The 23771-nt window shown below is 65.7% G+C and overlaps 1 protein-coding gene across 1 annotated transcript in view; it reads left to right on the forward strand.

Annotated features, from left to right (window-relative positions):
* Positions 1 to 23771, forward strand: part of COL5A1 (collagen type V alpha 1 chain) — a 94828-nt gene that overhangs the window by 52606 nt on the left and 18451 nt on the right. Inside the window, 25 exon segments of the mRNA XM_059658474.1 lie at positions 2061 to 2105; positions 2827 to 2880; positions 3466 to 3510; positions 4499 to 4552; positions 5036 to 5143; positions 6100 to 6153; positions 8664 to 8717; positions 9621 to 9665; positions 9764 to 9817; positions 10974 to 11018; positions 11381 to 11434; positions 12411 to 12464; positions 15610 to 15663; positions 16490 to 16597; positions 17847 to 17936; positions 18031 to 18084; positions 18736 to 18843; positions 19956 to 20063; positions 21087 to 21140; positions 21258 to 21311; positions 21406 to 21513; positions 22388 to 22441; positions 22526 to 22633; positions 22777 to 22830; positions 23535 to 23642. Coding sequence (XP_059514457.1) covers positions 2061 to 2105; positions 2827 to 2880; positions 3466 to 3510; positions 4499 to 4552; positions 5036 to 5143; positions 6100 to 6153; positions 8664 to 8717; positions 9621 to 9665; positions 9764 to 9817; positions 10974 to 11018; positions 11381 to 11434; positions 12411 to 12464; positions 15610 to 15663; positions 16490 to 16597; positions 17847 to 17936; positions 18031 to 18084; positions 18736 to 18843; positions 19956 to 20063; positions 21087 to 21140; positions 21258 to 21311; positions 21406 to 21513; positions 22388 to 22441; positions 22526 to 22633; positions 22777 to 22830; positions 23535 to 23642 — 1728 coding nt within the window.

A 23771-nucleotide genomic window follows, 5' to 3' on the forward strand; every position in this document is an offset into this window, starting at 1 on the left:
CTTCCCTGTGCTGTGCTTGGCACCGGCCTGTCCTGTAACTGCCCATCTTTACCGCCAATCCCTGCACCTTCCCCCCAACCCCCCGGCTTCCCAGCCCCCCAGCCACCTGGCCCCCTGCCCCTGGGCCCCCAACCACCTGGCCCCTGGCCCCTGACCCTCAAGCCCCTCCCCTCTGGCAGCCACCAGGCTGTGCTCTGTGTCTGTCTGTGTCTGTTTTGTGTGTGGGTGTCCTCTGTCCGTCAGGCTCCACACGGGAGTGAATCAGGTGGCACTTGCCCTTCCCTGTCTGACTCACTGAGCACGATGCCCTCCGGGCCGCCCGCCGAGGGTCCACCGAGCACTGAGGGTGGGCGCTGGCCCGCATGGCGCTGCGCTGGCTCAGCCCCGAGGGTGCTGGGGCCGAAGACGCAGGGGAGCTCCGCCGGCCGCACAGCCGTGCTCACGCGGGCTCGGCGGAAGGAGGATGGAAACAGGCCCCTCAGAGCGGCCGATGTGCGGCCTCGGGCGAGGCTCCGGCTGCTCTGCCCCGAGTTGTTTGGCTTTGGCTTTGGCTTGGGGTGGGGGGGGGGCGGACGAAGAAGCCTTCCTTCCGGGAGTCCGAGGTGTGTCAGCAGCTCGCGGGGGACACGGGTGGCTGAGCCGCGCCTCGGGGACGTCACGGGGCCGGTGACCACGGGTCCCCGACTCTCAGGACCGGAGGACAGCCGCGTGCGATGCTAAATGAGCGTGTGCCACGCCCGCGATGCCCACCTCGCAGGCGGCTGGAGGGCGCATCCCGGCGCTGGGAGAGGGGCGCGCAGAGGATTTTAATTTGCTTTTGCGTTTGCCTAATTGTGTACGATGAGCATATGTCGCTTTTTTAATCAGAAAAACATCTAATGCAAGTAATTTCAGCTTCATTAGTTCCCGTTATAGAAGGGGGGCTCGTTCTAGAACACGGGGGGCAGGCAGACAGCGGGGAGGGGCCGCGGCCTGGGCTCCCCTCGCGGAAACAGCCCCTCGCCTGTGTTCCTCCCGACCCTCTTCTGTCCGAACATGTTTAATAGTCCTCCCGCCAGGAGTCACTCTCATTCTGCAAACACAGCTTCAAATGTCTGCAAAGAAGCCGGGCCCTCGCCGGTGCGGCTCAGTGGATAGAGCGTCGGCCAGTGGACTGAAGGGTCCCGGGTTCGATTCTGGTCAGGGGCACAGGCCTCCATTGTAGGCTCGATCCCCGGCCCTGGTCGGGGCTCCTGTGGGAGGCGACCAATCCATGTGTCTCTCACATCGATGTTCCCCTCTCTCTGTCTTTCTCCCTCCCTCCCACGCTCTCTAAAAATCAGCGGGAAATACCCTCGGGTGAGGATTAACCAAAAGCAAAGGAGTGGGCTCCGTTCCAGCCATGGCGGGAACTTGCTCAGGGCGAACATTCGCTGGTCGTGGGCGCCGTCCCGAGGGCGAATCCACGCTCGGTCTCCTGGCGGGTAGTGATTGTCTCCCTGGAGAGGAGGGGTGCCCAGGCGGAGGGCTCGCTTGCTCCCCGAGGGCCAGGGAGGTGGGTGACCTGGAGCAAATGCCCTGGTGGCCGCTGTCCCCACCCGCCTGCCTTAGATGGCAGCTGGATGCCGGCCGTCGGGGCCTCTGTGGGCCTGGAGCCCAGCTGCGGGGTAGGGAGTGGGGTCCCCTCCACGGTGGATCCCGCTGTCGCTGGGGCCTGGCCGTGTTCCCGTTTCGCAGAAGCAGCAGCCGAGGTCAGCGGCTGAGGGACTGGCCTGGGCCAGGCCGCCGGGAGGACCACGCGTGCTCGGGGCTGTGGTCCTGACCTCAGCTCCGTGTGTGTGTGTGCGTGTACGCGTGTGTGCGTGCGTGCACGTGTATGTGTGTGTGCATGTGTGTGCACACGTGTGTGTGCGCGCGTGCGTGCGTGTGTGTGTGCGTGTGTGTGTGTGTGTGTGTGTGTAGGGAAGGGAGTGGGCGGCACCGGCAGGACCGGCTCTGACTCACACGGCAGGACTGCCCGCCGCAGGGGAGGGGAGGAGTATCCCGTGGGCACCGACTCATGCAGCTTCTCTTTCCCACAGGGGCACCCTGGCAAAGAGGGACCCCCCGGAGAGAAAGGAACCCAGGTGGGTGCAGCCGCGCCCCGGCCTCAGCGCCCCCTGCCGACCCGCCCTGCCCTGGCCTTCCCCGGGCCAGCCCACCCGCTCAGAAGGGAGGCGGGGCAGCTGTGCCCTCTCCTGTCCTGGGGACACTCCCCCGGGAGCTGGGTCCCCCCCGCCCCACCCCCTCGGTTTCTACACGTGGGGATGCGGGTGCAGCCGACCTCCACAGGCAGAGACTGGGGACGTGCAGGCTCTGGGCCGAGGCTCCTCCTGCCCATCGACTGTGTTCAGGGCCCAAGTCGGGGGTTAAAGCCGTTGGCGTTTTGGGGTGTCCTGAGTACCCGGGACTCCCGCTACTATTTGTGGCGGGAGCGCATTTCTGTAATGACAGCTCGGCCCTTCCGATTCCCACCACTTCCCCGGTCCGGCCCGAGTCCCGGGGGCGTGACCCGCAGGGCGCCAGGCCGTGGCGTTCTCAGTCACGAAGGGCACTACCTGTGTCCCGCCTCTGCCGTGGGCTGGGCGTGAGGCCATGGGCACTACCTGTGTCCCGCGAGGCTGTGGGCTGGGCGCGAGGCCGTGGGCACTGGCTGTGTCTTCTTGTGGCCCCTCCCGGGGTCTGACCTGGATGACAGCTCAGCTCATAGTGAGAGGGCATTTGCTGGTGGGAGGACCCCCCGAGTGGGCGGGACATCACCGGGCCCCGCCCCCGAGGTGGAGCTCATGGTCTCTCTCTTGGTTGCAGGGTCCCCCTGGCCCCCAGGGCCCCATTGGCTACCCTGGCCCCCGAGGAGTCAAGGTGAGGCTCTCGTGCTGCGGGTCATCCCGGGTCGGGGCTGGAACTGTGGGCACGCGTGTCGGTTTTCGGGAATTCCTCCAGCGTTTCCCTCCCTGCTGCCCACCCTGGAGCAGCCTGGTTCCCCCATCTGCGTGGGGGCCTGGGGCCCGTCCTGGGCCTGAGCAGGGCAGGGAGTGAGCCGCGGAGCCGGGAAGGGCAGCTCCAGGGCTGACGGGCTCAGGGCGCCGTGGGGTGACGGGGCTCCAGGCAGAGGCCGGGCCAGCTCCCGACTGCCTGTCTGAGCCCATCCCTCAGTCTCTCCATCTGGTCTCAGCCCCTGCCTCGGGGAAAAGCCCAGAACCGCCCAGTCGGCTGGGAGTTCTTGCCGCACGAGGGCCGCTGGCAGACGAGGGCCCCGGAGGGTGCCCGGCCTCCTGGCCGCAGCTCTTCCTGCTCAGACGGCGACGCGGGGACGGGACTGTCTGCGGCGAGGCGGCTGGGCTCACGCATCCACGCTGAGCGCTCAGCTGGCCTGGGGTGGGGCTCGGACCCAGGACTGGCGAGGGCTCCGAGGTGTGAGCGCTCGCTCTCCCCGTGTCTGTGCAGGGGGCGGACGGCATCCGCGGTCTGAAGGGCACAAAGGGCGAGAAGGTGAGTGTCCCTCCCCCCGGGCGGCCCCTCGTGTCAGGTCGCCAGCACCCGCTGGTGTTCGCGAACCCCCAAAGCGGGCCGCTCCCGTGCAGGGCGGGCCTGCGTCCTGGGACCTCGGGCGCTGCTGGTCCTCGGCCAGCCCCGCGGGCAGGACCCGCCTCCCCGGCCCCTTGGCCGATGCCCATCCTTTCAGAGGAGGCGCCGGCGGAGCCACCCTTCCTCTCGGGGGCACTTCCCTCCCGCTCCCGCCTCAGATGTTCACCGTTGTCGCCGGGCACCTGCAGTGGGCATGCGCTCACCTGAGAGACGGGCACACAGGCCGGGCAGGGGCCGCTCCCGCCCAGCGGGCCAGCTTGCAGATTACAGCCTGGCCCTCGAGCTCCGTGCCTGTGAATGCAAAGCATGGACACACGTCACGGGGGACGGACACACATGTCACAGGGGACGCACACACGTCACAGGGGACGGACACACACGTCACAGGGGACGGACACACACATGTCACAGGGGACGGACACACATGTCACAGGGGACGCACACACGTCACAGGGGACGGACACACACGTCACAGGGGACGGACACACACATGTCACAGGGGACGGACACACACACGTCACAGGGGACGGACACACACATGTCACAGGGGATGGACACGTCACAGGGGACGGACGCACACATGTCACAGGGGACGCACACACGTCACAGGGGACGGACACATACATGTCACAGGGGACGCACACACATCACAGGGGATGGACACACGTCACGGGGGACGCACACACGTCACAGGACGGACACATGTCACGGGACAGACACATGTCACGGGACAGGACGAGCCTCAGACCCTCCCTCCAGCGTGCCCAGCGCGGTGCCGGGGCCCAGAGGCTCGGACGGGGGTTGTGGGCGGGGGACGTGGTGGGTGCGGCGTGGGGCAGCCCTCGGGGAGTGGGTTCCTGTGGGAGACCCAGTCCCCTCTCTCATCGTCCAGGGAGAAGACGGCTTCCCGGGGTTCAAAGGCGACATGGGCATCAAGGGGGACCGGGTGAGTACCGGCGGGAGGGGCGGCGCCGGCCTGCGGGGAGTCTGGGGGGCGGGGTGTGGGGCCCATGGGGCAGCGTCTCAGAGCGGAGGGGACGGGGACGCCTCTGACGATCCCTGGTCGCAGGCAGGGCCCCCCCCCCCCCCCCAGCCCGAGGCCTGGCGCTCCGCCTCCCTGCAGCTCTCCGCTGTCCCTGTGTGACTGCCTGGTGACTGGGGTCACGTGTGCTCACTCACCGGCCCTCGGCCCTGCCCCTGCCCGGTGCTCAGTGGGGACCAGTCCGCTGGGCTGCGGAGCAGTTCCCTTGGCTCCATGGGTTTTGCTGCTGGAAGTGGGGGTGCGGCCGAAGCAGCAGCCACCAGCTCCATGCGGAGGGAGCAGGGCCCTGGCCTCGTCGGCTTCAGGAGCCATGGGCCGAGCCTGGTGGGCGTCCTGTGTGGGGGGTGCACACGGCGGGGCCCCTCACCTTCTCTTTCTGACCTGCAGGGGGAGATCGGCCCCCCCGGCCCGCGAGGGGAGGACGGCCCCGAAGGCCCCAAGGGGCGCGGCGGTCCGAACGGCGACCCCGGTCCCCTGGGACCCTCCGGGGAGAAGGTACGTGGCACAGGGCGCGCGGCACTTCCTGCGGACGGACGGCCGTTCCGGTGGCCGCGGGCGCGGGCTGGGTCGGGGTCAGGCTGAGCCCCCGCACGTGGGCACTGCGGTTCCCAACACGGGCTCTGTCCATTGGCTTCACCCTGACGCTCTTGCCAACTCCCACCCCCACATTTATGGACGGACCCGCCCCTTTCACCTGAGTGTGTCCTCGGAGCACCTTCCAGTCCTGGGGGCCCCCCCCACCCCCCAGGGGCTCCGGGCTCCCATCTCAGCTACAGCCCCGCTGGTCTCTCCATGTGCAGAGCCCTACACCTGCCCTTGGCTCCCATCTCCCCACTCAGCCCCCCCCCCAAGATGCCCCCACGGGAATGCCCCCCATAAGTGCCCCCATGGGAATGCCCCCCATAAGTGCCCCCACGGGAATGCTCCCCATAAGTGCCCCCACGGGAATGCCCCCCCGGGAATGACCCATGCACAGCCCACACTCCCTCCGTCAGCCTGAGGCTGGAACTGGTCGCGTCGATGACGGTTCTATGATTCCGGCCTCTTCTGCTTCATGAGGGCTCGGTCCCCTCTCGCAGAGCCTTCATTTTTATTTTTATTATATTTTATGTTTAAATATATTTTATTGATTTTAGAGGGGAAGGGAGAGGGAGAGAGAAACATCCATGATGAGGGAGAATCATGGACCGGCTGCCTCCTGCACGCCCCCCACTAGGGATGGAGTCCGCAACCCGGCCTGTGCCCTGACCGGGAATCAAACCGTGACCTCCTGGTTCAGAGGTCGATGCTCAACCCCTGAGCCACGCGGCCGGGCCGGGGCCTTTGCTTTCAGATCAGGGCGGGAGGGGGTGTGGTCGATCCCAGGCCAGTCAGGGGCTCCCGTGAGACCGTGTCCTTCAGACGGAGACACGCCATGCGGCCCCATAACACAGCGCCTCTTGTCTCCGCAGGGAAAGCTCGGAGTCCCGGGGCTGCCGGGCTACCCAGGAAGACAAGGCCCAAAGGTAACGTCTGGCAGGGCCTCCGCCCTCCCCCCCCCCACCCCACCCCCGCCCTCCCCAGCCTCCCCGGCCCTCCCTGGCCTCCCAGGCCTCCCCGGCCTCACCGGCCCTCCCTGGCCTCCCAGGCCTCCCCGGCCTCCCCGCCCTCCCTGCCCTCGGCATTGTCACCCTTCACCTGCGTGACAATGCGGAGGGCCCGTGTCGCTGTGTCAGCTGCGCTCAGACCCGTGGGAAGTACCAGGTCTGGAAATGGGCACAGGGTCAGCTCAGGGTTCTAAGCCACTTCGAGAGCAGAGACCCCTGAAGACAGGAAGCGCACCGTGGGCGGGCGACCTGCCATAGACAGTGCCCAGGGCAGGGTTTCAGGTGCCTGCTGAGTCAGGTTCTTAGGCTCATCTCTGTCCACGCGCACCATGTGGGGCTCTCCCCTCTGTCCCTGCGCACAGCGTGGGGCTCTCCCCTCTGTCCCCGCACACTGCGTGAGCTCTGAGCTGTCCCCGTGCACTGCGTGGGCTCTGAGCTGTCCCCGTGCACTGTGTGAGCTCTGAGCTGTCCCCGTGCACTGCGTGAGCTCTGAGCTGTCCCCGTGCACTGTGTGAGCTCTGAGCTGTCCCCGTGCACTGTGTGAGCTCTGAGCTGTCCCCATGCACTGCATGAGCTCTGAGCTGTCCCCGTGCACTGCGTGGGCTCTGAGCTGTCCCCATGCACTGTGTGAGCTCTGAGCTGTCCCCGTGCACTGCGTGGGCTCTGAGCTGTCCCCATGCACTGTGTGAGCTCTGAGCTGTCCCCGTGCACTGCGTGGGCTCTGAGCTGTCCCCATGCACTGCATGAGCTCTGAGCTGTCCCCGTGCACTGCGTGGGCTCTGAGCTGTCCCCGTGCACTGGGTGAGCTCTGAGCTGTCCCCGTGCACTGCGTGGGCTCTGAGCTGTCCCCGTGCACTGTGTGAGCTCTGAGCTGTCCCCGTGCACTGCGTGAGCTCTGAGCTGTCCCCGTGCACTGTGTGAGCTCTGAGCTGTCCCCGTGCACTGCGTGAGCTCTGAGCTGTCCCCGTGCACTGTGTGAGCTCTGAGCTGTCCCCGTGCACTGTGTGAGCTCTGAGCTGTCCCCGTGCACTGTGTGAGCTCTGAGCTGTCCCCGTGCACTGTGTGAGCTCTGAGCTGTCCCCTGCACCGCGTGGGCTCTGAGCTGTCCCCTGCACTGCGTGGCGCGCTGGGGAGACAGATCTATATCTAGGGCTCCAGGTGGTGCCGATTTGCGCTGTATTTAGCGCGTTCCGGAAGACAGCAGAGCGTGACAGCAGGTGCAGTGAGCGGTGTCCCAAGTGTGAGATTCACACGCTGTCGCCGGTTAATCTTAGTTGCAGGTGTTCCCTTTTCTCCCAAACACCAGCTCTTTGAAGACATGGCCACGAGAGAGGAGGGTGTGGAGGGAGGGAGGAAGGGGAAACACAGGACTCAGTTGTGGTTTTTAGATTTGGAGGTAGAGATGCTTAGGAAATGCTCACAAAGTGGATGGCGGGCGGCTGGATGGATGGTGGGTGGGTGGTGGGTGGGTGGGTGGATAATGGATGGTTGGATGGATGGATGGATGGTGGGTAGATGGTAGATGGTGGGTACGTGGGTGGGTGGATGGATGATGGATGGATGGTGGGTGGATGGTAGATGGTGGGTGGGTGGGTGGATGGATGGTGGATTGATGGATGGATGGGTAGATGGGTGGATGGATGGATGGATGGATGATGGATGGATGATGGATGGTGGGTAGATGGGTGGATGGATGGATGGATGATGGATGGATGGGTAGATGGGTGGATGGATGGATGGATGATGGATGGATGGGTAGATGGGTGGATGGATGATGGATGGATGATGGATGGTGGGTAGATGGGTGGATGGATGATGATGGATGATGGATGGATGGATGGATGGATGGTGGATGAATGAATGGATGATGGATGGTGGGTGGATGGTAGATGGTGGGTAAATTGTGGGTGGGTGAGCAGATGGATGGATGAATGAATGGATGATGGATGGTGGGTGGATAGATGGTGGGTGGATGGTAGATGGTGGGTGGGTGGGTGGATGGATGGATCGATGATGGATGGATGGGTAGATGGGTGGATGGATGATGGATTGATGGATGGATGATGGATGGATGATGGATGGATGGTGGATGAATGAATGGATGATGGATGGTGGGTGGATAGATGGTGGGTGGATGGTAGATGGTGGGTAAATTGTGGGTGGGTGAGCAGATGGATGGATGAATGAATGGATGATGGATGGTGGGTGGATGGTAGATGGTGGGTGAATGGAGGGTGGGCGGATGGATGGTGAATGGATGGATGGTGAGTGGATGGTGAGTGAATGGTGGGTGGGTGGGTGAGTGGATGGGTGGTGGGTGGATGGAGGAGTGTGTGTCGGAGGCTGGGGACCAGGACAGGCGTCCCCTGCTGGCTTGAACACAGAGCTCGTGCTTGGCCCAGCCTCAGGCTCCCCCCCCTCTCTTCCAGGGCTCTATCGGATTTCCTGGCTTTCCGGGCGCCAACGGAGAGAAGGGCGGCCGGGTAAGGACCGCATGGCCCCTGGCGGCTGCCTCTGCTGCGCAGAGACCTAGTGGGTTTACTGTCCGGGAAGACTGAGCAGGGCCCGGAGCACACGGCTCCTTCCCGGACGGGCGGCCAGAAACCGGAACAATTCCGGAGTTTGCCTCGGAAGTGGTGGAGGGACGGGGGCCTGTCCGTCCGTGGCTCCACGTGCCTCAGGGAAGCTGCCTTTACCAGAGTTTACGTCGTTGCTTCTGGAAAGAAAGGAAATAAACACCCAGCGCCTCTGTCTCTGAGGTTTAGAAAATGCAGAACAGCCGCGTGAGCCAGTTCCGCGAGGGAGACGCAGGGCTGATGTGTGAAACGCGCGGGCGGTCGCAGCCTGTAGAGAATGTAATGGCTCGGACCCTCCCGGTGGCAGACACATGGTGTGAGGGGCTGGCTGTCTCCTGTGCGGTGATGAGGGCCCGCCCTGGTGAGGGAGACGAGGGGAGGGGGCGAGGGCGGGGCAGATGCCTGGAGGAGAGAAACCGGGTGACGGGTGAGCATCCCTCCGACCTCAGCAGCCTGGTGCGGGAGGAGCGCAGCTCCGGGGGGAACTCCCTGCGAGTCTCCAATTAAAACACAGACAAGGGCCGGGCTGGTGCGGCTCAGTGGTCGAGCATCGACCTATGAACCAGGAGCTCAGGGTTCGACTCCCGGTCAGGGCACAGGCCCGGGTGGCGGGCTCCATCCCCAGTGGGGGGCGTGCAGGAGGCAGCCGGTCCATGATGCTCTCATCACTGATGTTTCTCTCTCTCCCTCCCCCTTCCTCTCTGAAATCAATAAAAATCTATTTAAGAAACAAAGACGAGGCTCCTGATAGGAGAGGCCGCCGCCCAGGCGGTGATGGCCACAACTGAGCCGCCCCCCCTTCTCTTCCAGGGCACCCCTGGGAAGCCGGGACCACGGGGGCAGCGAGGCCCGACGGTAACCGCCCCCCTTTGGGCTGAGGACGCGTGTGGGGGGGGGGGGGAGGCGGGCTTGGAGCCGGGGGTTGAGCTGACTCTCTCCTCCCTCCTGTGCAGGGTCCACGGGGTGAGAGGGGCCCGCGGGGCATCACGGGGAAGCCGGGCCCCAAGGTACGTTCTGGCTCCGTGGCGGCCGCCCTGCCACAGGGAGTGCCTGCGGGTCCTCGGGGCCTTTTCCTGGGAAACAAGACAAAAAAGGATGCTTTGGGGGGCATTTAAGAAGGAGCTGGTCCCCCCACAGCCTTTGGACGAGTGGGGTCAGATTGTATCGCAGGCTGTGGCCGGACCAGGCCGGCGGGCGGGGAGCAGCCAGTGCTGGAGGCCACGCCCCGCTGGGCTCGGGACCGGACGGTGCTGCGCCCCTTCTGCTGGGGGTCCTGTTCTCTTGGGGGGGTGTGGAAGCCACAGAGAGGCCTTTGCTGGAAATCTAAAGGAAGTTCTCACTGGTGGCCGTGGGGAGGGCCTGAGCCACCCCCACCCCCCAGAGAGGAGCGAGGGGCGGGGACAGCGCCAAGGGTGGGTGTGGAGTGACCTCGCCGCACGGCCCCTGGGTCCGGTCCTGGACGTGGCCCCAAAGCACATTCCTGCCAAGGCACTGGCCCCGCTCGGCCGTGGCCCAGCCCTGGCCCGCCCTGCGCTGACCCACTGCCCTCAGAGGCTGCGGTGCCACCGTCTGGGATGAGCTCCGGGTGCCTTGCTGGTCCCCGTGCCCACCTGGGAACTCTGCTGCTGTCACAGAGCAGCTGTCGCCATGGCCCTGCATGTGGATGAGGGAGGGGGTGGGGGTGGGGGTGAGGGTGGGGGTGAGGGTGGGGATAAGGGTGAGGGTGGGGGTGGGGGTGGGGGTAAGGGTGGGGTGGGGGTGAGGGTGGGGGTGAGGGTGAGGGTAGGGGTGGGGGTGGGGGTGAGAGTGAGGGTGGAGGTGGGGGGGGTGGCCCTGCAGTGGACCCAGGTCCTGTCTTCTTGGTTGGGCTCAGCCTCTGTCCACAGCAGGAGGCTGTCCCCTGGGAGTGTCACAGCCGTGACAGCAGCTCATTGTCAGCTGTGTGTAGAGGACAGGTGGCCTTTGGGGGCGTGGGCCAGGGCCCCACGCTCTGCTCTGTACTGAGAGTGGGGGGCTGACAGCAGGCATGGGGCCAGGTGACAGGACACAGGGGCAGGTGACGGGGCACAGGAGCAGGTGACGGGGCAGGGCTGTGACCCTGGCCGTGGCAGAGGCTCCCATCAGACAGTTATAACACCCATGCACTGTCCTTGCTCCCTCTAGGGCAACTCTGGAGGCGATGGCCCGGCCGGCCCCCCGGGTGAACGGGTGAGCACCCACCCTTTCCTGTAGACCTCGGGTGGGCCGGGGAGAGGGACTGCTGACATCCAGGCGGGGAGAGGGGCAGCCGGGACCGTCCACTTGGCCTGGTCTGGGGGGTGGGGTGGCTGGGCCACTGGGAACCTGGTCCTCAGCCCCGTGCTGCCCGAGGGGCCTTGCCCTGCGACCGGCCCCCTGGGCCCCCGACAGACCTCCGCGTCGGCCCTGGTGAGGGGGCCTAGAGCTGACGGGGCCGCGGTGGGGGTTGCAGGATGGGGCCTGTGTGCGGAGCGGAACCCCGAGGCCTCGGGAGCCCCCCGCCTGCTGGCGAGAGGCCGCCTGACCTCACACTGGCCCTTCTCTGTCCCCAGGGACCAAACGGGCCCCAAGGACCCACGGGGTTTCCTGGACCCAAGGGCCCCCCGGTAAGTAACACGGGGTTTTCTGGGGCCCCACACGGCCTCCACATGGCGGTGGGTCAGCGGGCGGGGAGCCCCGGGGCGGGCTGCAGGCGGAGCGTCTGTGGCTGCGTCCGCCTGACCCTCCTGCGCTGGAGGAGCTGCGTGGGGGGCCTGAACCCCGTTCTCCTCGGGACCGTGGACTCTCCCAGCCGGGTTCTGTCAGAGTCCTGGGGCCACGTCACAAAGTAGCACAGCCCCGGTCGCTTACACACAGCCAGGAGCTCCCCACCCTCCAGCCCAAGTGCCATCTGGGGCTGCACAGGCTCGCTCCTGGGAGGCTCCGGGGGCCCCACCCCTCGCCCCGCCCCGGGCCCTGGTGCTGCTGGCAGCTGGGCTTACAGGCGGCCCCTCCATCTCGTCCTCACCCCCACGGGCCTCTCCTGTCGCCGTGTCGTCAGATCTCTCTGTTTCTGCCAGGACACCAGCCATCGGCCAGGCCCGCCCCCGCCCCCGCCCCGGCTGCCCGCGTCCTGACTCGAGGACAGAGCAAAGCCCCTCCTATCTCCAGCTGAGGCCCCCTTCCCGGGCCCGTGGCTGGGACTGTGGGACACTGTGGGCGGCGGGGGGGGGGGGGGGGGGCAGTTCCACGCAGGAAGGAAGACCCGTCTAGGGGGGGGTTGCCTGATGGGCGCCCTGTGGGGCTGTGGTTAGGAAGGACCTGACCTCTGACCCTGACGGGCCTGGGGCCTCGTGCACCTGCACCTCCCACGGGCTGGACCTCAGGGAGCTGCTGACCGCTCCCTGCCTCAGTTTCCCCCCTGGGAGGTGAGGGTGGCAGCACTGTGACCTCAGGCGGCTGCACGGGTTCGAGGAGACGATGCCGGTGCCAGGCTCCTGTGCAGCACCCGGTCACCCTGCCCAGCGGGGCCACCTCAGGAAGGAAGCGGCCGTTCGCTGCGGCTCCTCTGAGCTGAGCCCCGTCCCCTCTGCTTCTCCCCAGGGCCCTCCCGGCAAGGACGGGCTCCCGGGACACCCTGGCCAGAGAGGCGAGACCGTGAGTATTGCCGCGGGGGCACCGGCAGGCCGGCCTCTCCCTCCGCCTGCCCGCTTGGGGGAGGGTGTCAGCCTGGGGGAGGCCCCCGAGGTCTGTCCTCCGACCTGGGGTGAGGCCTATCCGGGGAGAGCCCGCGCAGGCCAGCCACACGTGACGTCTCTGTGCAGAAGGCAGGCGACCGCGCCGGGTCAAAGGTCACATGTGAAAGCATCAGGATCCAAACAAAATGCCACGGGCACGCTGAGCCTGTGCGGCCACCCCCCTCCTCCCAAAGACCTCTGGGTGCAGCGCCTCGAACTGCCTCTCTCACTGGACGCAGTGGGGCTCCCCATGGCCGGCTGCTGCTCGGTTATTTCTTGCTCTAAAACCCAAAGAGAAGGTCCTGGTCGGTGGCTCAGTGGTTAGAGCATCGGCCCATGCACCGAAGGGCTGAGGGTTCGATTCCCAGTCAAGGGCACGTACCTGGAATGCAGGTTCCATCCACCTGCGGGAGGCAACTCATCAATGTGTCTCTCACATCGATGTTTCTCTCTCTCCCCCTTCCTCCCTCCCTTCCACTCGCTCTAAAAATCAATGGGGAAAATACCCTCAGGTGCGGATTACCAAAACAAACAAACCAAGAATCCAGGAGAAGGGCCGTGGGCCTGGCACCAACGCTGGCTGTCCAGCCAGGTCCTCCGGCCGCGGGGCTGACCACAGGGGTCCTGGAGGCCCTTCACCCGCGTGCTGCTGACCAGCGGCTTGGCCATCAGGGCTGCCCTCCGACCTGGCCCTGCCTTTCGCGATGCCCGTTGCGGGCTTGGCCATCAGGGCTGCCCTCCGACCTGGCCCTGCCTTTCGCGATGCCCGTTGCGGGCTTGGCCATCTGGAGGGCGAAGGACCTGACATTTCCAGTTGTCAGAAAAGCGGGGAATGTCCTGCCCGTGAGCCACTTGGGATTTGGTCCAGCTTCACGCTGTGTCCACGTTAGACGTGTCCCCGCAGTGGGTGTGGGAACACCGTGACCTTGAGCACACCAGTGCCCTTGAGGCTCCAGGCTCAGCCAGTTCAGGACTCACAGGGCCGGTGGGCTCTGTGTGGCCGCACTGGGGGCGGGGGGCAGTCAGTGGGGGGGCTGGGGGGGCAGCGCTCATCTCTCTCCGCAGCCCCTCCCGCTGGTCAGGTCTCTGCAGGGCCCAGCACGCGGGCGGCCTCCTCCGCGGAGGGCGGCTTTGATGCCGTGTTTAATCCGTTCCTCGGTGCCGGCTTTAAATCCCTCTGCCTCTGTGCGTGTGATGGAGCCTTATTTAATCGCACCTGCCCTGCTCCCCGCGCGGCGAGGCGGCTGATGAATGGAGATTGCTTTGCTCTGTGGTTTATGGGAAAATGAAAACGTTGCGTCTGAGCTGTGCGTTTTTCTCTGCGGCGGCCGCTCCGAGGAGCCAGAGGGGGCTCGCGCGGCCGGAGCGTCTCCCCCTGGGCTGCTCTGGAGAGAGGCTGGCAGGGGGGCCGCTGCCTCTGTGTGGGGCGAGTTCCCAGGCGCTTCCTGCTGCCTCTGCCGCGCGGCCGCCCGTAGGCGCAGGGCACCCGCTCAGACCCACCTGGACGGGCCGCCTCCACGGGGAGCCCGAGGCCTCCTGGGCGCGGCTTTGTTCTTCCTTTAAAACGGAAGCAGCCCTGGCCGGTGTGGCTCAGTGGCTAGAGCGTCGGCCTGCAGACCAAAGGGTCCTGGGTTCAGTTCTGGTCAAGGGCACGTACCTCGGTGGCAGGCTCCTCCCCGGCCCGGGCCCTGGTCAGGGCGCCTGCAGGAGGCCACCCATCGATGTGTCTCTCTCTCGCATCGATGTTTCTCTCTGTCTTTCCTCTCCCTTCCGCTCTCCCTGAAATCAATGGAAAAATATCCTCGGGTGATGATTAAAAAAATAAAAAATAAACCAGAAGCAGCCACGGTCACTTCTCCTCCCAGAGTGTGAGCCCTGACCCTTTCTTGGTGAGGGACGAATTCCATCCTCCGCAGCCACGGGTGGTCCCGACCCAGGACCAAGCCGGGGCCTTTCTTGCCTGTCCCCCCCACCCCACCCCCCTGCCAGGCTCCTGCCCTCCTGGCCCCTGAGCAGGGCGCCCTAGAATCGTCAGCTCCCCAGGTTCTGACCCTGTAAATGCCGCCTGCAGGGGAAACGGCTTTAAAACGGCCATTGCCGCCCTCGCCTGGAGCCCGGCTGGGCCTAAGCAGAGCCCCTCAGAAATGCGGGGGCGCTGGGCCGGCCGTGGCTGAGTGTGGCTGGGCCGGGTGTGGCTGAGCGTGGCTGAGCGTGGCGTTGCCAGTGCCTGCCCGCGGGCCCTCCTCGCAGGGAGCCCCGAGGGTTAATGCGAGTCGTTGCGTACGTGCCAGTGTACAGAGCAGACACGGGGGTCCCGGGGACTCGAGCTGCTGACACGCAAACGCCACGTTAGGAAAGCAGCCGTGCGCGCTCCTGGGTTAGGACGTGGGGGGGGGCGGCTGTAACCCCCGTCCCCGTCCCCGTCCCCGTCCCGCACCAGAGGCGCTCGCTACAGGAGCAGGACGGTCTCCGCAGAGTCGGTAACGAGGCGCAGCCCAGCGGTGCGCCCAGTCCAGCTCCGGACGCTGGAAACGGCCTCAGACCTGCTCAGAAAATGACACACCTAGTGACGTTATAAACATGACAGTTTTTAAAATATATTTTTATGGATCTCAGAGAGGAAGGGAGAGGGAGAGAGAGAGAAACATCAATGATAGGGAGAATAATGGATCGGCTGCCTCCTGCACGCCCCCCACTGGGGATCGAGCCCGCAATCCAGGCCTGTGCCCTGACGGGGAATCGAACCACAGCCTCCTGGTGCATGGTCCACGCTCACCCACGGGGCCGTGCTGGCCGGGCGAGATGAATGGTTTTAAAATCCATTTCTTGGCACAAAAGCGTAGCGATGGGAGCAGCCAGTGAAACTGCCGGGTCTGGCTCCATTGCCTTCGTGAATCCATGCAAAGGCGGAACCAGAGGAACGGGTCCCCTCGAACGAAGTGGGGACACGTGGGGATGGGACCGGGTGGGGGACAAGCCCCCGTGGGAATGCGCAGGCGGGGGCGGGGGGGGAGGCGGGGTATGGGCCGCTGCGGCCGTCTCAGCGTGCGACTCTCTCTTCACAGGGTTTCCAAGGCAAGACCGGACCCCCAGGACCCCCAGGCGTGGTCGGCCCTCAGGTGAGATGCAGCGTCGTCCCCGTGTCATCTGCGCACATGCAAATAGACAGACATACACACACACACACACGTGTGCACGCATATGAGAGGGCCACCTAGGCTTAGGTGCCAGCTCCCCAGGAAGCTGAAGGGGTAGGTCCTGCTAGTTGACACGCTGACGTCCGGCAAAGCTGGTAAGCATCGGACACGTGCTCTGTGCAGGCAGCCAGATGGCGGACAGAGGGGCGGGTCTGGGACGGTCACCGTGAGCCAGGCGAGCAGCACGAAGGCCCTGCCCGAGGCCCATGGGCAACTGGGGCCAGACCGGGCGGGACCAGCTGTGCCCGCGGCCTCGCTGTGGCGTCCACGGCCGCCTGGTCCCGGCCCTGGTCCCGTCAGTGCCTGGGCCCGCGGTTCTGATGCTTTCCGCCCTGAGAGGAGGGGCCCGGCAGGACCAGCAGCTCAGAGCACGAGGCAGGGCCGTCACCCTCGTCACCCCGTGTCCTGGGACGTTCACACCTAATGGACAGGAAGTGAGACACTGACCCGCCACAGCCACGGGCTGCAGGAGCATGGGCCCGAGCCGCTCTGGTGGCAGACGTGGCCGCCCTCGCTGCCCTGTTTCCCTGCGACACCCGGGAAACAGGACCAGGGCGTGGCGCCTCTGGGCTTCTCCTTCCTGGGTTCTGACCAGAAGGGGAGACTTGCAAAGCCACGTGAGGGTGAGGGTGTGGGTGCACCGTGGGCTCTCGGCCTCCGCAGCCAGGCCGGTCCTTAGATTGAGGAACAGAAGGTGGCTCCCTTGGGCGTCCCTTGACAGTTGTGGCTGATGCTGATCTTCCCACAGGGTCCCACCGGAGAGACTGGCCCGATGGGCGAGCGTGGCCACCCGGGGCCCCCAGGCCCCCCAGGTGAGCAGGGCCTCCCGGGCCTTGCTGGGAAAGAAGGGACGAAGGTGAGTCGCTCAGACCTCCTCACCAGCCCGGACTTTCCCCCGGGATCATTGCTGTGTGTGGTCTGTTTGCTGCTGCTCTTCGCTGATGGACGCGTCATTTCTCGGACAGGCGCTCCCCATGCCAGCCACTGCCCTGACCATGAGCGTAGCCCCTGCTGCTCGATTAGAAAGGGGATGGGCTGACCCGCCGCAGCGCTGGACCTAAAGGGTCTGGGGATCAAACCTTCCTTGCCCTTCTGCCTGGGCAGTGTTCTATGTTTCCTGGAAAGCGACCCTTAAAACAATCCCCCACCGTTAGGGACAAAAGAATAGACAATGACAACAGAGGAGGGTGCCTCTCTGTCTTCCCTCCCGGCCCTGGCTCTGCGTCCCTCTGTCCCCGGGAAGCCCCTGCCCTGCCCCAGCCTGGGGTCGGGGGGTGGTAGGAATTCCTGTGGATTAGCATAAAAATGAGCCGGCCTTCCCTTCTCAGTTTTCCTGTGAGTGACACAGGAAATGTGAGCTCTCCAACCTTTCATACGGCCACGTGCAAGGGAGCAGACTTAATAAAGTAAAGTACAGCCAGTGAAGAAATACTGAGAACATTACACGCACGTATGTGTATGTGTGTGTATACGTATGTGTGTGTGTATACGTATGTGTGTGTGCGTATATACACCTGAATACACACATACTTGAAGAGCAGATGTGCGTGCGCATGGCCTATAGGTAGATGTGTCTGCACATGGAACAGGCAGGTGCAGGTGTCGGTCCCCGTCATGTGGAGGCCGCCCCGAGTTTGGAAAGGAGGTTAAGGGCAAGCCGGTTCAGAGACCCCAATGCTCCCATGTTGGGCCCCAGAGAAAATTCTGGAAGAGATCGCAGCTTTAATGCACCCGCACGAAGGCTCAGGCTCAGGGGCCTCTTGGCAGAATGTGGTTTGGGGCTTGAAGCAAGAGCCTTCGGCACCGCCTGCCTTTGGGGCGATGCCCCAGCCCTTGGCTGTGGCTGCCTCTTCTGAGGACCCCAAATCCACAGGAAGGCGGACACGGGCGGAACCGCTCTGCCCAGCCCCCGCCCCCAGAACCACGCACGGCGGCCTGACCACGGGCCCCCAGGTGCCAGCTTGGGCCACGCTCCAGGGTGCGGAGCTGCCAACCAGCGAGTCCAGTCAGGACTCCGGTTCCTTTAAAGCCCAGCGCCCGGAAGTGCCCCCTCCCGCAGCTCCCATGGCCCCGGCCCTGCTCACCACCTGTGGCTCTCATTTCAGGGGGACCCAGGCCCTGCTGGCCTCCCCGGGAAGGACGGCCCCCCCGGATTGCGCGGCTTCCCCGGGGACCGAGGGCTCCCCGGTCCAGTGGTGAGTAAGGGGCCGGTGGGGGCTGGAGGGGACACTGCCCAGCCGGGGCGCCTCTCCCCGCCGCGCCCTTGACCCCGACCTCGTTGCTTGGCAGGGAGCACTTGGACTGAAAGGCAGCGAGGGCCCCCCAGGCCCGCCGGGCCCCGCGGTGAGTGTGTTACCCCCAAAGCCTTTCCCGTCCTCTGGCTCAGAACCCACCCTGCAGGGAAGACGGGGTCCCGCCGTGGGTCCTCAAAGGCCGTGGCGGAGGGAGGCCTGGGGGGAGGTGGACGGGAGCTTGTCCTGAGTGGCAGCGGGTGACAAAGGCCCAGTGGGGACCGTGCAGTTGAGAGGGAGGCCGAGTGGCTGCATGGCAGCTGGGAGGGGCCGGGAGCCGCGGGAGGGAGCGGACGGAGCCCGTGGCCTCTAAGCTGGGCTCAGGGGTGGGCTGTCTGCACGCCCGGGGCCGCCGAGGCAGGGCTGAGCCCGCACAGGTGGGAGGCCGACCCCAGAGCTGTGGGTCAAGGTACGTTCACCTGCTGCCTGTTCAACTGATGGTCATTCCAGGAGGCCCTTAAAGGGGACGTTCTCAGTCACTGGGGTGCGGGGAGCAGGCATGTGCTTGGAATTGTGGGAGAGAGGCCGTTACCGGGTTTGAGGGGCAGAAACGCAGAGCCGCAAACGCAGGACCAAAGAGTCTGCGAAGGCACTAGGGAGCCACTGAGGGCTCTGGAGCGAGGCGGGTGGTGGATCGCAGTGCTTGAGGGAGTCTGTGCAGATGGGGAGCCTGGAAACGAACCTCTTTCTTGCCCCACCCCAGGGATCTCCGGGGGAGAGAGGTCCAGCCGGAGCCGCCGGGCCCATCGGAATTCCAGGGAGACCTGGGCCCCAGGGACCCCCAGGGCCAGCCGGGGAGAAGGGAGCGCCGGTAAGTACCACTCGGAGGCGCCGGGGACCCCCCCACCCCCTCACCTGGGGGCTGCAGGATGGGGGAGGAGGTGGTTTGAGGTCCTCCGGGTGGGTGAGTGTGTGCCAGGTGGGTGTATGGGCCAGGTGTGTCCTGACTGAGGTCCGGGGGGCGGGGCCCTAAGCTGGCCAGGTTCTTTCATGGGTCTCCTGGGCGGGAGGGTGCTGGGCAGCTCCCGGCAAGATCAGCCAGTCACGCCTGCGCATCTGTGCCCGACACGTGCTGGCACGGGGGCTGGGACAGTGCCCAAACGGGGGCCGCCTTCGTCTGGGCCAGGCTCTGGGCAGGCGCCCCCTGGGTGGTCGGGGCAGGTGTGGAGGAGAGAAGGGGGGAGACGTGTGATGGGAAGATAAGCCTCTTCTGGGCCCCGATCACCCCGTCCCAGTGAACCCCACGGAGACCCCCGGCAGGGCCTGGTGTGGGGCTCAGTGAGGGGGAGATGCTCAGTGGGAGCTGAGGGGGAGGCGCAGGCAGGAAAGGTGCACGTGGGGAGCGCCCTGTCGCAGGGCTGGTGGCATTTAGACCCGACACTGTGTGTGAGTGTGTGTGCACGTGTGTGGCATGTGAGTGTGGGTGGGCGTGCACATGTGTGCCGTGTGAGCGTGCATAATGTATGTGAGTGTGCACATGCGTGTAACGTGTGCGCACATGTTTGTAATGTGTGTGAGTGTGCACACATGTGTGTAATGTGTGCGCACATGTGTGTGATGTGTGTGTAATGTGTGTGAGTGTGTGCACGCGTGTTGGGCAGGGAGGGTGTTGGCAGAGAACCGAGGCTAGTGAAGTTGGCGAGGCTGGGACTCAGCCGTCCCGGTCCCAGGCTTAGGGGCTCCCGCACGGGGACTGCTGGGCCAGCTTCGGATCCAGGCTCTGCTGCTCACCATGGGTGCCTCAGTTTCCCCGCTGTGGAAGCAGCCCCCCAAGGATGGGGCAGTGCTGCCTGGGAGCGGTGGAGAGGGTGGGCCTCAGCGGTCTGGCTGAAGCCCATTGGGACGGGGCACTGCCCTGCCCGGGGCCGCCCGGGGGCGGAGCTGACGAGCTGCGTGTGACGGTGGGGCTTCTCTCCTCTTCAGGGCGAGAAAGGCCCACAAGGCCCCGCTGGTCGCGATGGTCTCCAGGGTCCGGTGGGGCTCCCCGGCCCGGCCGGCCCTGTGGGCCCCCCCGGAGAAGATGGTGATAAGGTAAGAGAGCCGAGGCCCCTCCTGCCCCGAGCGGTGCCGGCCGCTGGCCAGTGCCCGGAGGCCGGATCAGGGCGGCCACTTTAGACACAGGGGCTCCAGGGCAGGGCGACTGCGCCCTCCCTCCGAGTTCACGGGTGATTTCGGAATAGCTCACACGTGGGTGGTGATAAGCGAGATCCAAGTGCCCTTTCATGTGTGAGAGGGCCTCATCGATATTATAATTTATTAACGAGTTCGCGGGAGCTTGGGGCCAGCTTCCCTCTCGCGCCGGGTCCAGGCCGCTGGGGGCAGCGAGTGGGGAGTTCATGCCCCGAACCGAGTCCCGACTCCACCCGTTCACGGAGCTTCACTCGGCGGCTGGGCCACGACCGCCCTGGAAGGATTAGCCGCCCACTCACTAGGGCCACGGCTTCTGATCGGTGCTGTGACCGTGGCCAGCGCTGCAGCTGATACCTTGATCCCACGCTGTGCTGTGGCGCTGGCAGCTGATACATTGATCCCACGCTGTGACCGTGGCCAGCGCTGGCAGCTGATACCTTGATCCCACGCTGTGCTGTGGCGCTGGCAGCTGATACACTGTTTAATGAAGACGCCGGGTTCAGCTCTTCCGCTTAACATTCCACGTGCCACACCCCCGGTGACATTGCCGAGGGGTCAGCTCGCTGCAGACGGTGCCGCGTGTCCGTGGTGGAGCCAGCCGCCCACGGGGACCCGGGGGGACGGGGTGGCTCTGCAAGCGTAGAATCGAGGTGTCCGCTGCTGTCAGACACCCTGACGAGCGGAGTAAACGTTTTCATTGGGATTTCACCGCTTTTTCCAATCGGCTCAGGTTCTGTGTAGCGTCGGATGGGGCCTCGTGCTTTCAGCTCTCATATTAAACAGGAAATAAAAACACAGGGAAGCGGTTCCCCTGGGAACGCTGTGGAGAGGCCGTTACTCTCAATCGCCAAGATAAATGAATCGCGGGGAGCAGATCAGACCCGAATGGCTTGGGGCTGACGGATCTCCCACCCCTTCCCACAGGGAGAGATCGGGGAGCCGGGGCAGAAGGGGAGCAAGGGGGACAAAGGAGAGCAGGTAAGGCCCACGCGGCGGGGACGGAGCTGATGACCCGGACGCCCCGCCTGCTCCGCCGGCCTCTCCCGGGGCCGCAGCTGTGGCTCCGGAAGCAGCCGTGTCTGTCTGTTCCCACAGGGTCCGCCGGGGCCCACGGGTCCTCAAGGCCCCATCGGGCAGCCGGGCCCCTCGGTGAGTATCTGCGGCCCCGGCCGCTCAGACCCCACGACCCCTCCGCCGTGGGCAGCAGGAGGCAGTCCTCACCCCGCCCATCGTGTCCCCACAGGGAGCGGACGGAGAGCCGGGGCCCCGGGGCCAGCAGGGCCTTTTCGGGCAGAAGGGTGACGAAGGCCCCAGAGGTTTCCCCGGGCCCCCTGGACCCGTGGGGCTGCAGGTAACTGGGGAGTGTGGACGGTGGGGTCCACTTCAGTGCCTGCGCTCTGCTGTCTCCCCGCCCTGCCCCGCCTCCCCTCCCCTCTGTCATTGTGAGAATGGGGGAACCAAGGCTGGCTGCAGGGCCTCCGGGGCTCCCCATGCACTGGAATGGCTGCAAGGTCCCACACTCCCAGAGGTGCCCGCACCGACGTTAAGCCGTGACACTCACTTCCGTGGCCGTAGTAGGAACATTGGAAAGTGCTGGCAATTGTACGGAAACAGCAGTGACCTCTCAGCACACACTGGGAAGGAACGCCAGCTGTACACACGGGGCACATGTCATGGCCACGCCTTCCGCGTGTGTGTGTCACACACAGATGCACACGATGACTTTATTTGGTTTCTGCAAAGCGGAATCCCGTCGTGCATGGGGGGAGCTTGGACCCAGCTGCCCCCTTCCTTGCACGTCCGTGTCATGTTGCTGCCACGGAATCGTCTCCAAAGGTGTCGTGGTGCCTTTGTCCCTGAGGCCGTGGGGTGTGGTCGCTGTGTCCCTGAGGCCGTGGGGTGTGGTCGCTGTGTCCCTGAGGCCATGGGGTGTGGTCACTGTGTCGTGTCCGGCACTTGGCGGTGCCTGATGAACCCGCACCCTCCGCCGCCGTCGGCTCGCAGGTCCCCTGTTTGGGGGGTCGCAGTGAGCCTGTGTCCATCCTTCGCCCGTTCCTCTCATTCTTTCCTGGGCCGACTCGGGCCGAGTCACAGGGTGTCCTCGTGTTTAGCGCTGCGCTTAGACGCACATCCCGAGGCCCCTGCCCGGCCGGGCGGTGCTGGGAGCCGGTCGCCGGGGGTGCGGGCCGGGTGTGCTGCCCTGCTCAGCCCCCTCCTGTTCTCAGGGTCTGCCGGGGCCTCCAGGCGAGAAGGGCGAGACGGGCGACGTGGGCCAGATGGTAAGTGTGCGGGACCGGGCGGCGGCCGGCTTCGATTGCGGCCAAGTCGGCATTTCTCCGTGTCCGATGCCCTCCTTCTCCTAGGGCCCCCCCGGCCCCCCCGGCCCCCGAGGACCGTCTGGAGCGCCAGGTGCTGACGGGCCGCAAGGCCCCCCCGGAGGAATAGGCAACCCTGGAGCCGTGGGAGAGAAGGTGACTCCGCCCCCGTGTTGCCGTGGCCCCTGAGGGTGTGCGCACGTGTGCGTGTGTGTGCATGTGTGTGCACGTGTGTGTGTGAAGAACCCGGGTGTTGGAGCCATTGCTCTCGGCCCCACGTGACCACGTTTCCTCCTCAGGGCGAGCCTGGCGAAGCTGGAGAGCCTGGCCTTCCCGGAGAAGGGGGCCCCCCGGTGAGTGAGTGGCTGGGGGGCACCGTGCACGGGGGGGGGGGGGGAGCTCCCGCTCTGCCTCGGTTTCCCATCCAGGAATCGGAGCCACGGGTCCTCTTGTGCCTCCCTCACGGGCGCTGCAAAAAAGAGGGCGCACGTGTGTGCGTGTGTAGATGTTCGTGTGCATGTGTGCACCCATGTGCATGTATGTGCATGTGTGTGGGTGTGCAGGCAGATGTTAGCACATGTGACTGGCGGCTGCCGGTGGCTGGGTGGCCGTGGTGTTCCGGGCCCTTCCACGGGCTGCGGTAACTGTGGGCAGTGTCCCCTCCACAGCCCTGAGAGGGACTGCTCAGACCCCTGCGGTCAGACGTGAACTCCCTCAGGCTGCGGGGGGTCCTTGGGGCCCAGGAGGTGGCTGGTGGGCAGAGGTCTCCTTGGCATCCCGCTGCTCCCCGCCCCCCCCACCCCATGAACCCAGAGAAGGGGCCCCTCAGGGTCCGTGCTGCCCACTGTCTGGTCCAGGCCGGTCCCTCCCCCAGAGGCAGTTGCAGCCTCCGAGGCCCCAGAAAGCCAGTGGCTCCTTGGGGAGCTGCCCAGCCCCTGAGGCCCAGCCCCCACCCCCACCGGGCCCACTGAGCCGGGGAGTGGGGGGGACCGTGTGCCACCCAGGGCCCCGCGGGCCAGCGCCTCGCTCTGGGCTCATGGCGTGGCCTTCCCTGCAGGGACCCAAAGGCGAGAGGGGGGAGAAGGGCGAGGCGGGCCCTTCTGGTGCTGCTGGACCCCCTGGACCCAAAGGCCCGCCCGGCGACGACGGCCCCAAAGGCAGCCCCGTGAGTAGCTGAGCCGCAGCAGTGCCCGCGCCCGAGGCTGGGCAGGGGTTCTGGTCCGGAGCCCCTCCATCATCCTGCGTCGGGTCCCGGGAAGCGCCTGGAGGTTCTCACCCCGACCCTGAGCCCAGG

This window comes from Myotis daubentonii, chromosome 11 (genome assembly GCF_963259705.1).
Source record: "Myotis daubentonii chromosome 11, mMyoDau2.1, whole genome shotgun sequence".
Classification (NCBI taxonomy): Eukaryota; Metazoa; Chordata; class Mammalia; order Chiroptera; family Vespertilionidae; genus Myotis; species Myotis daubentonii.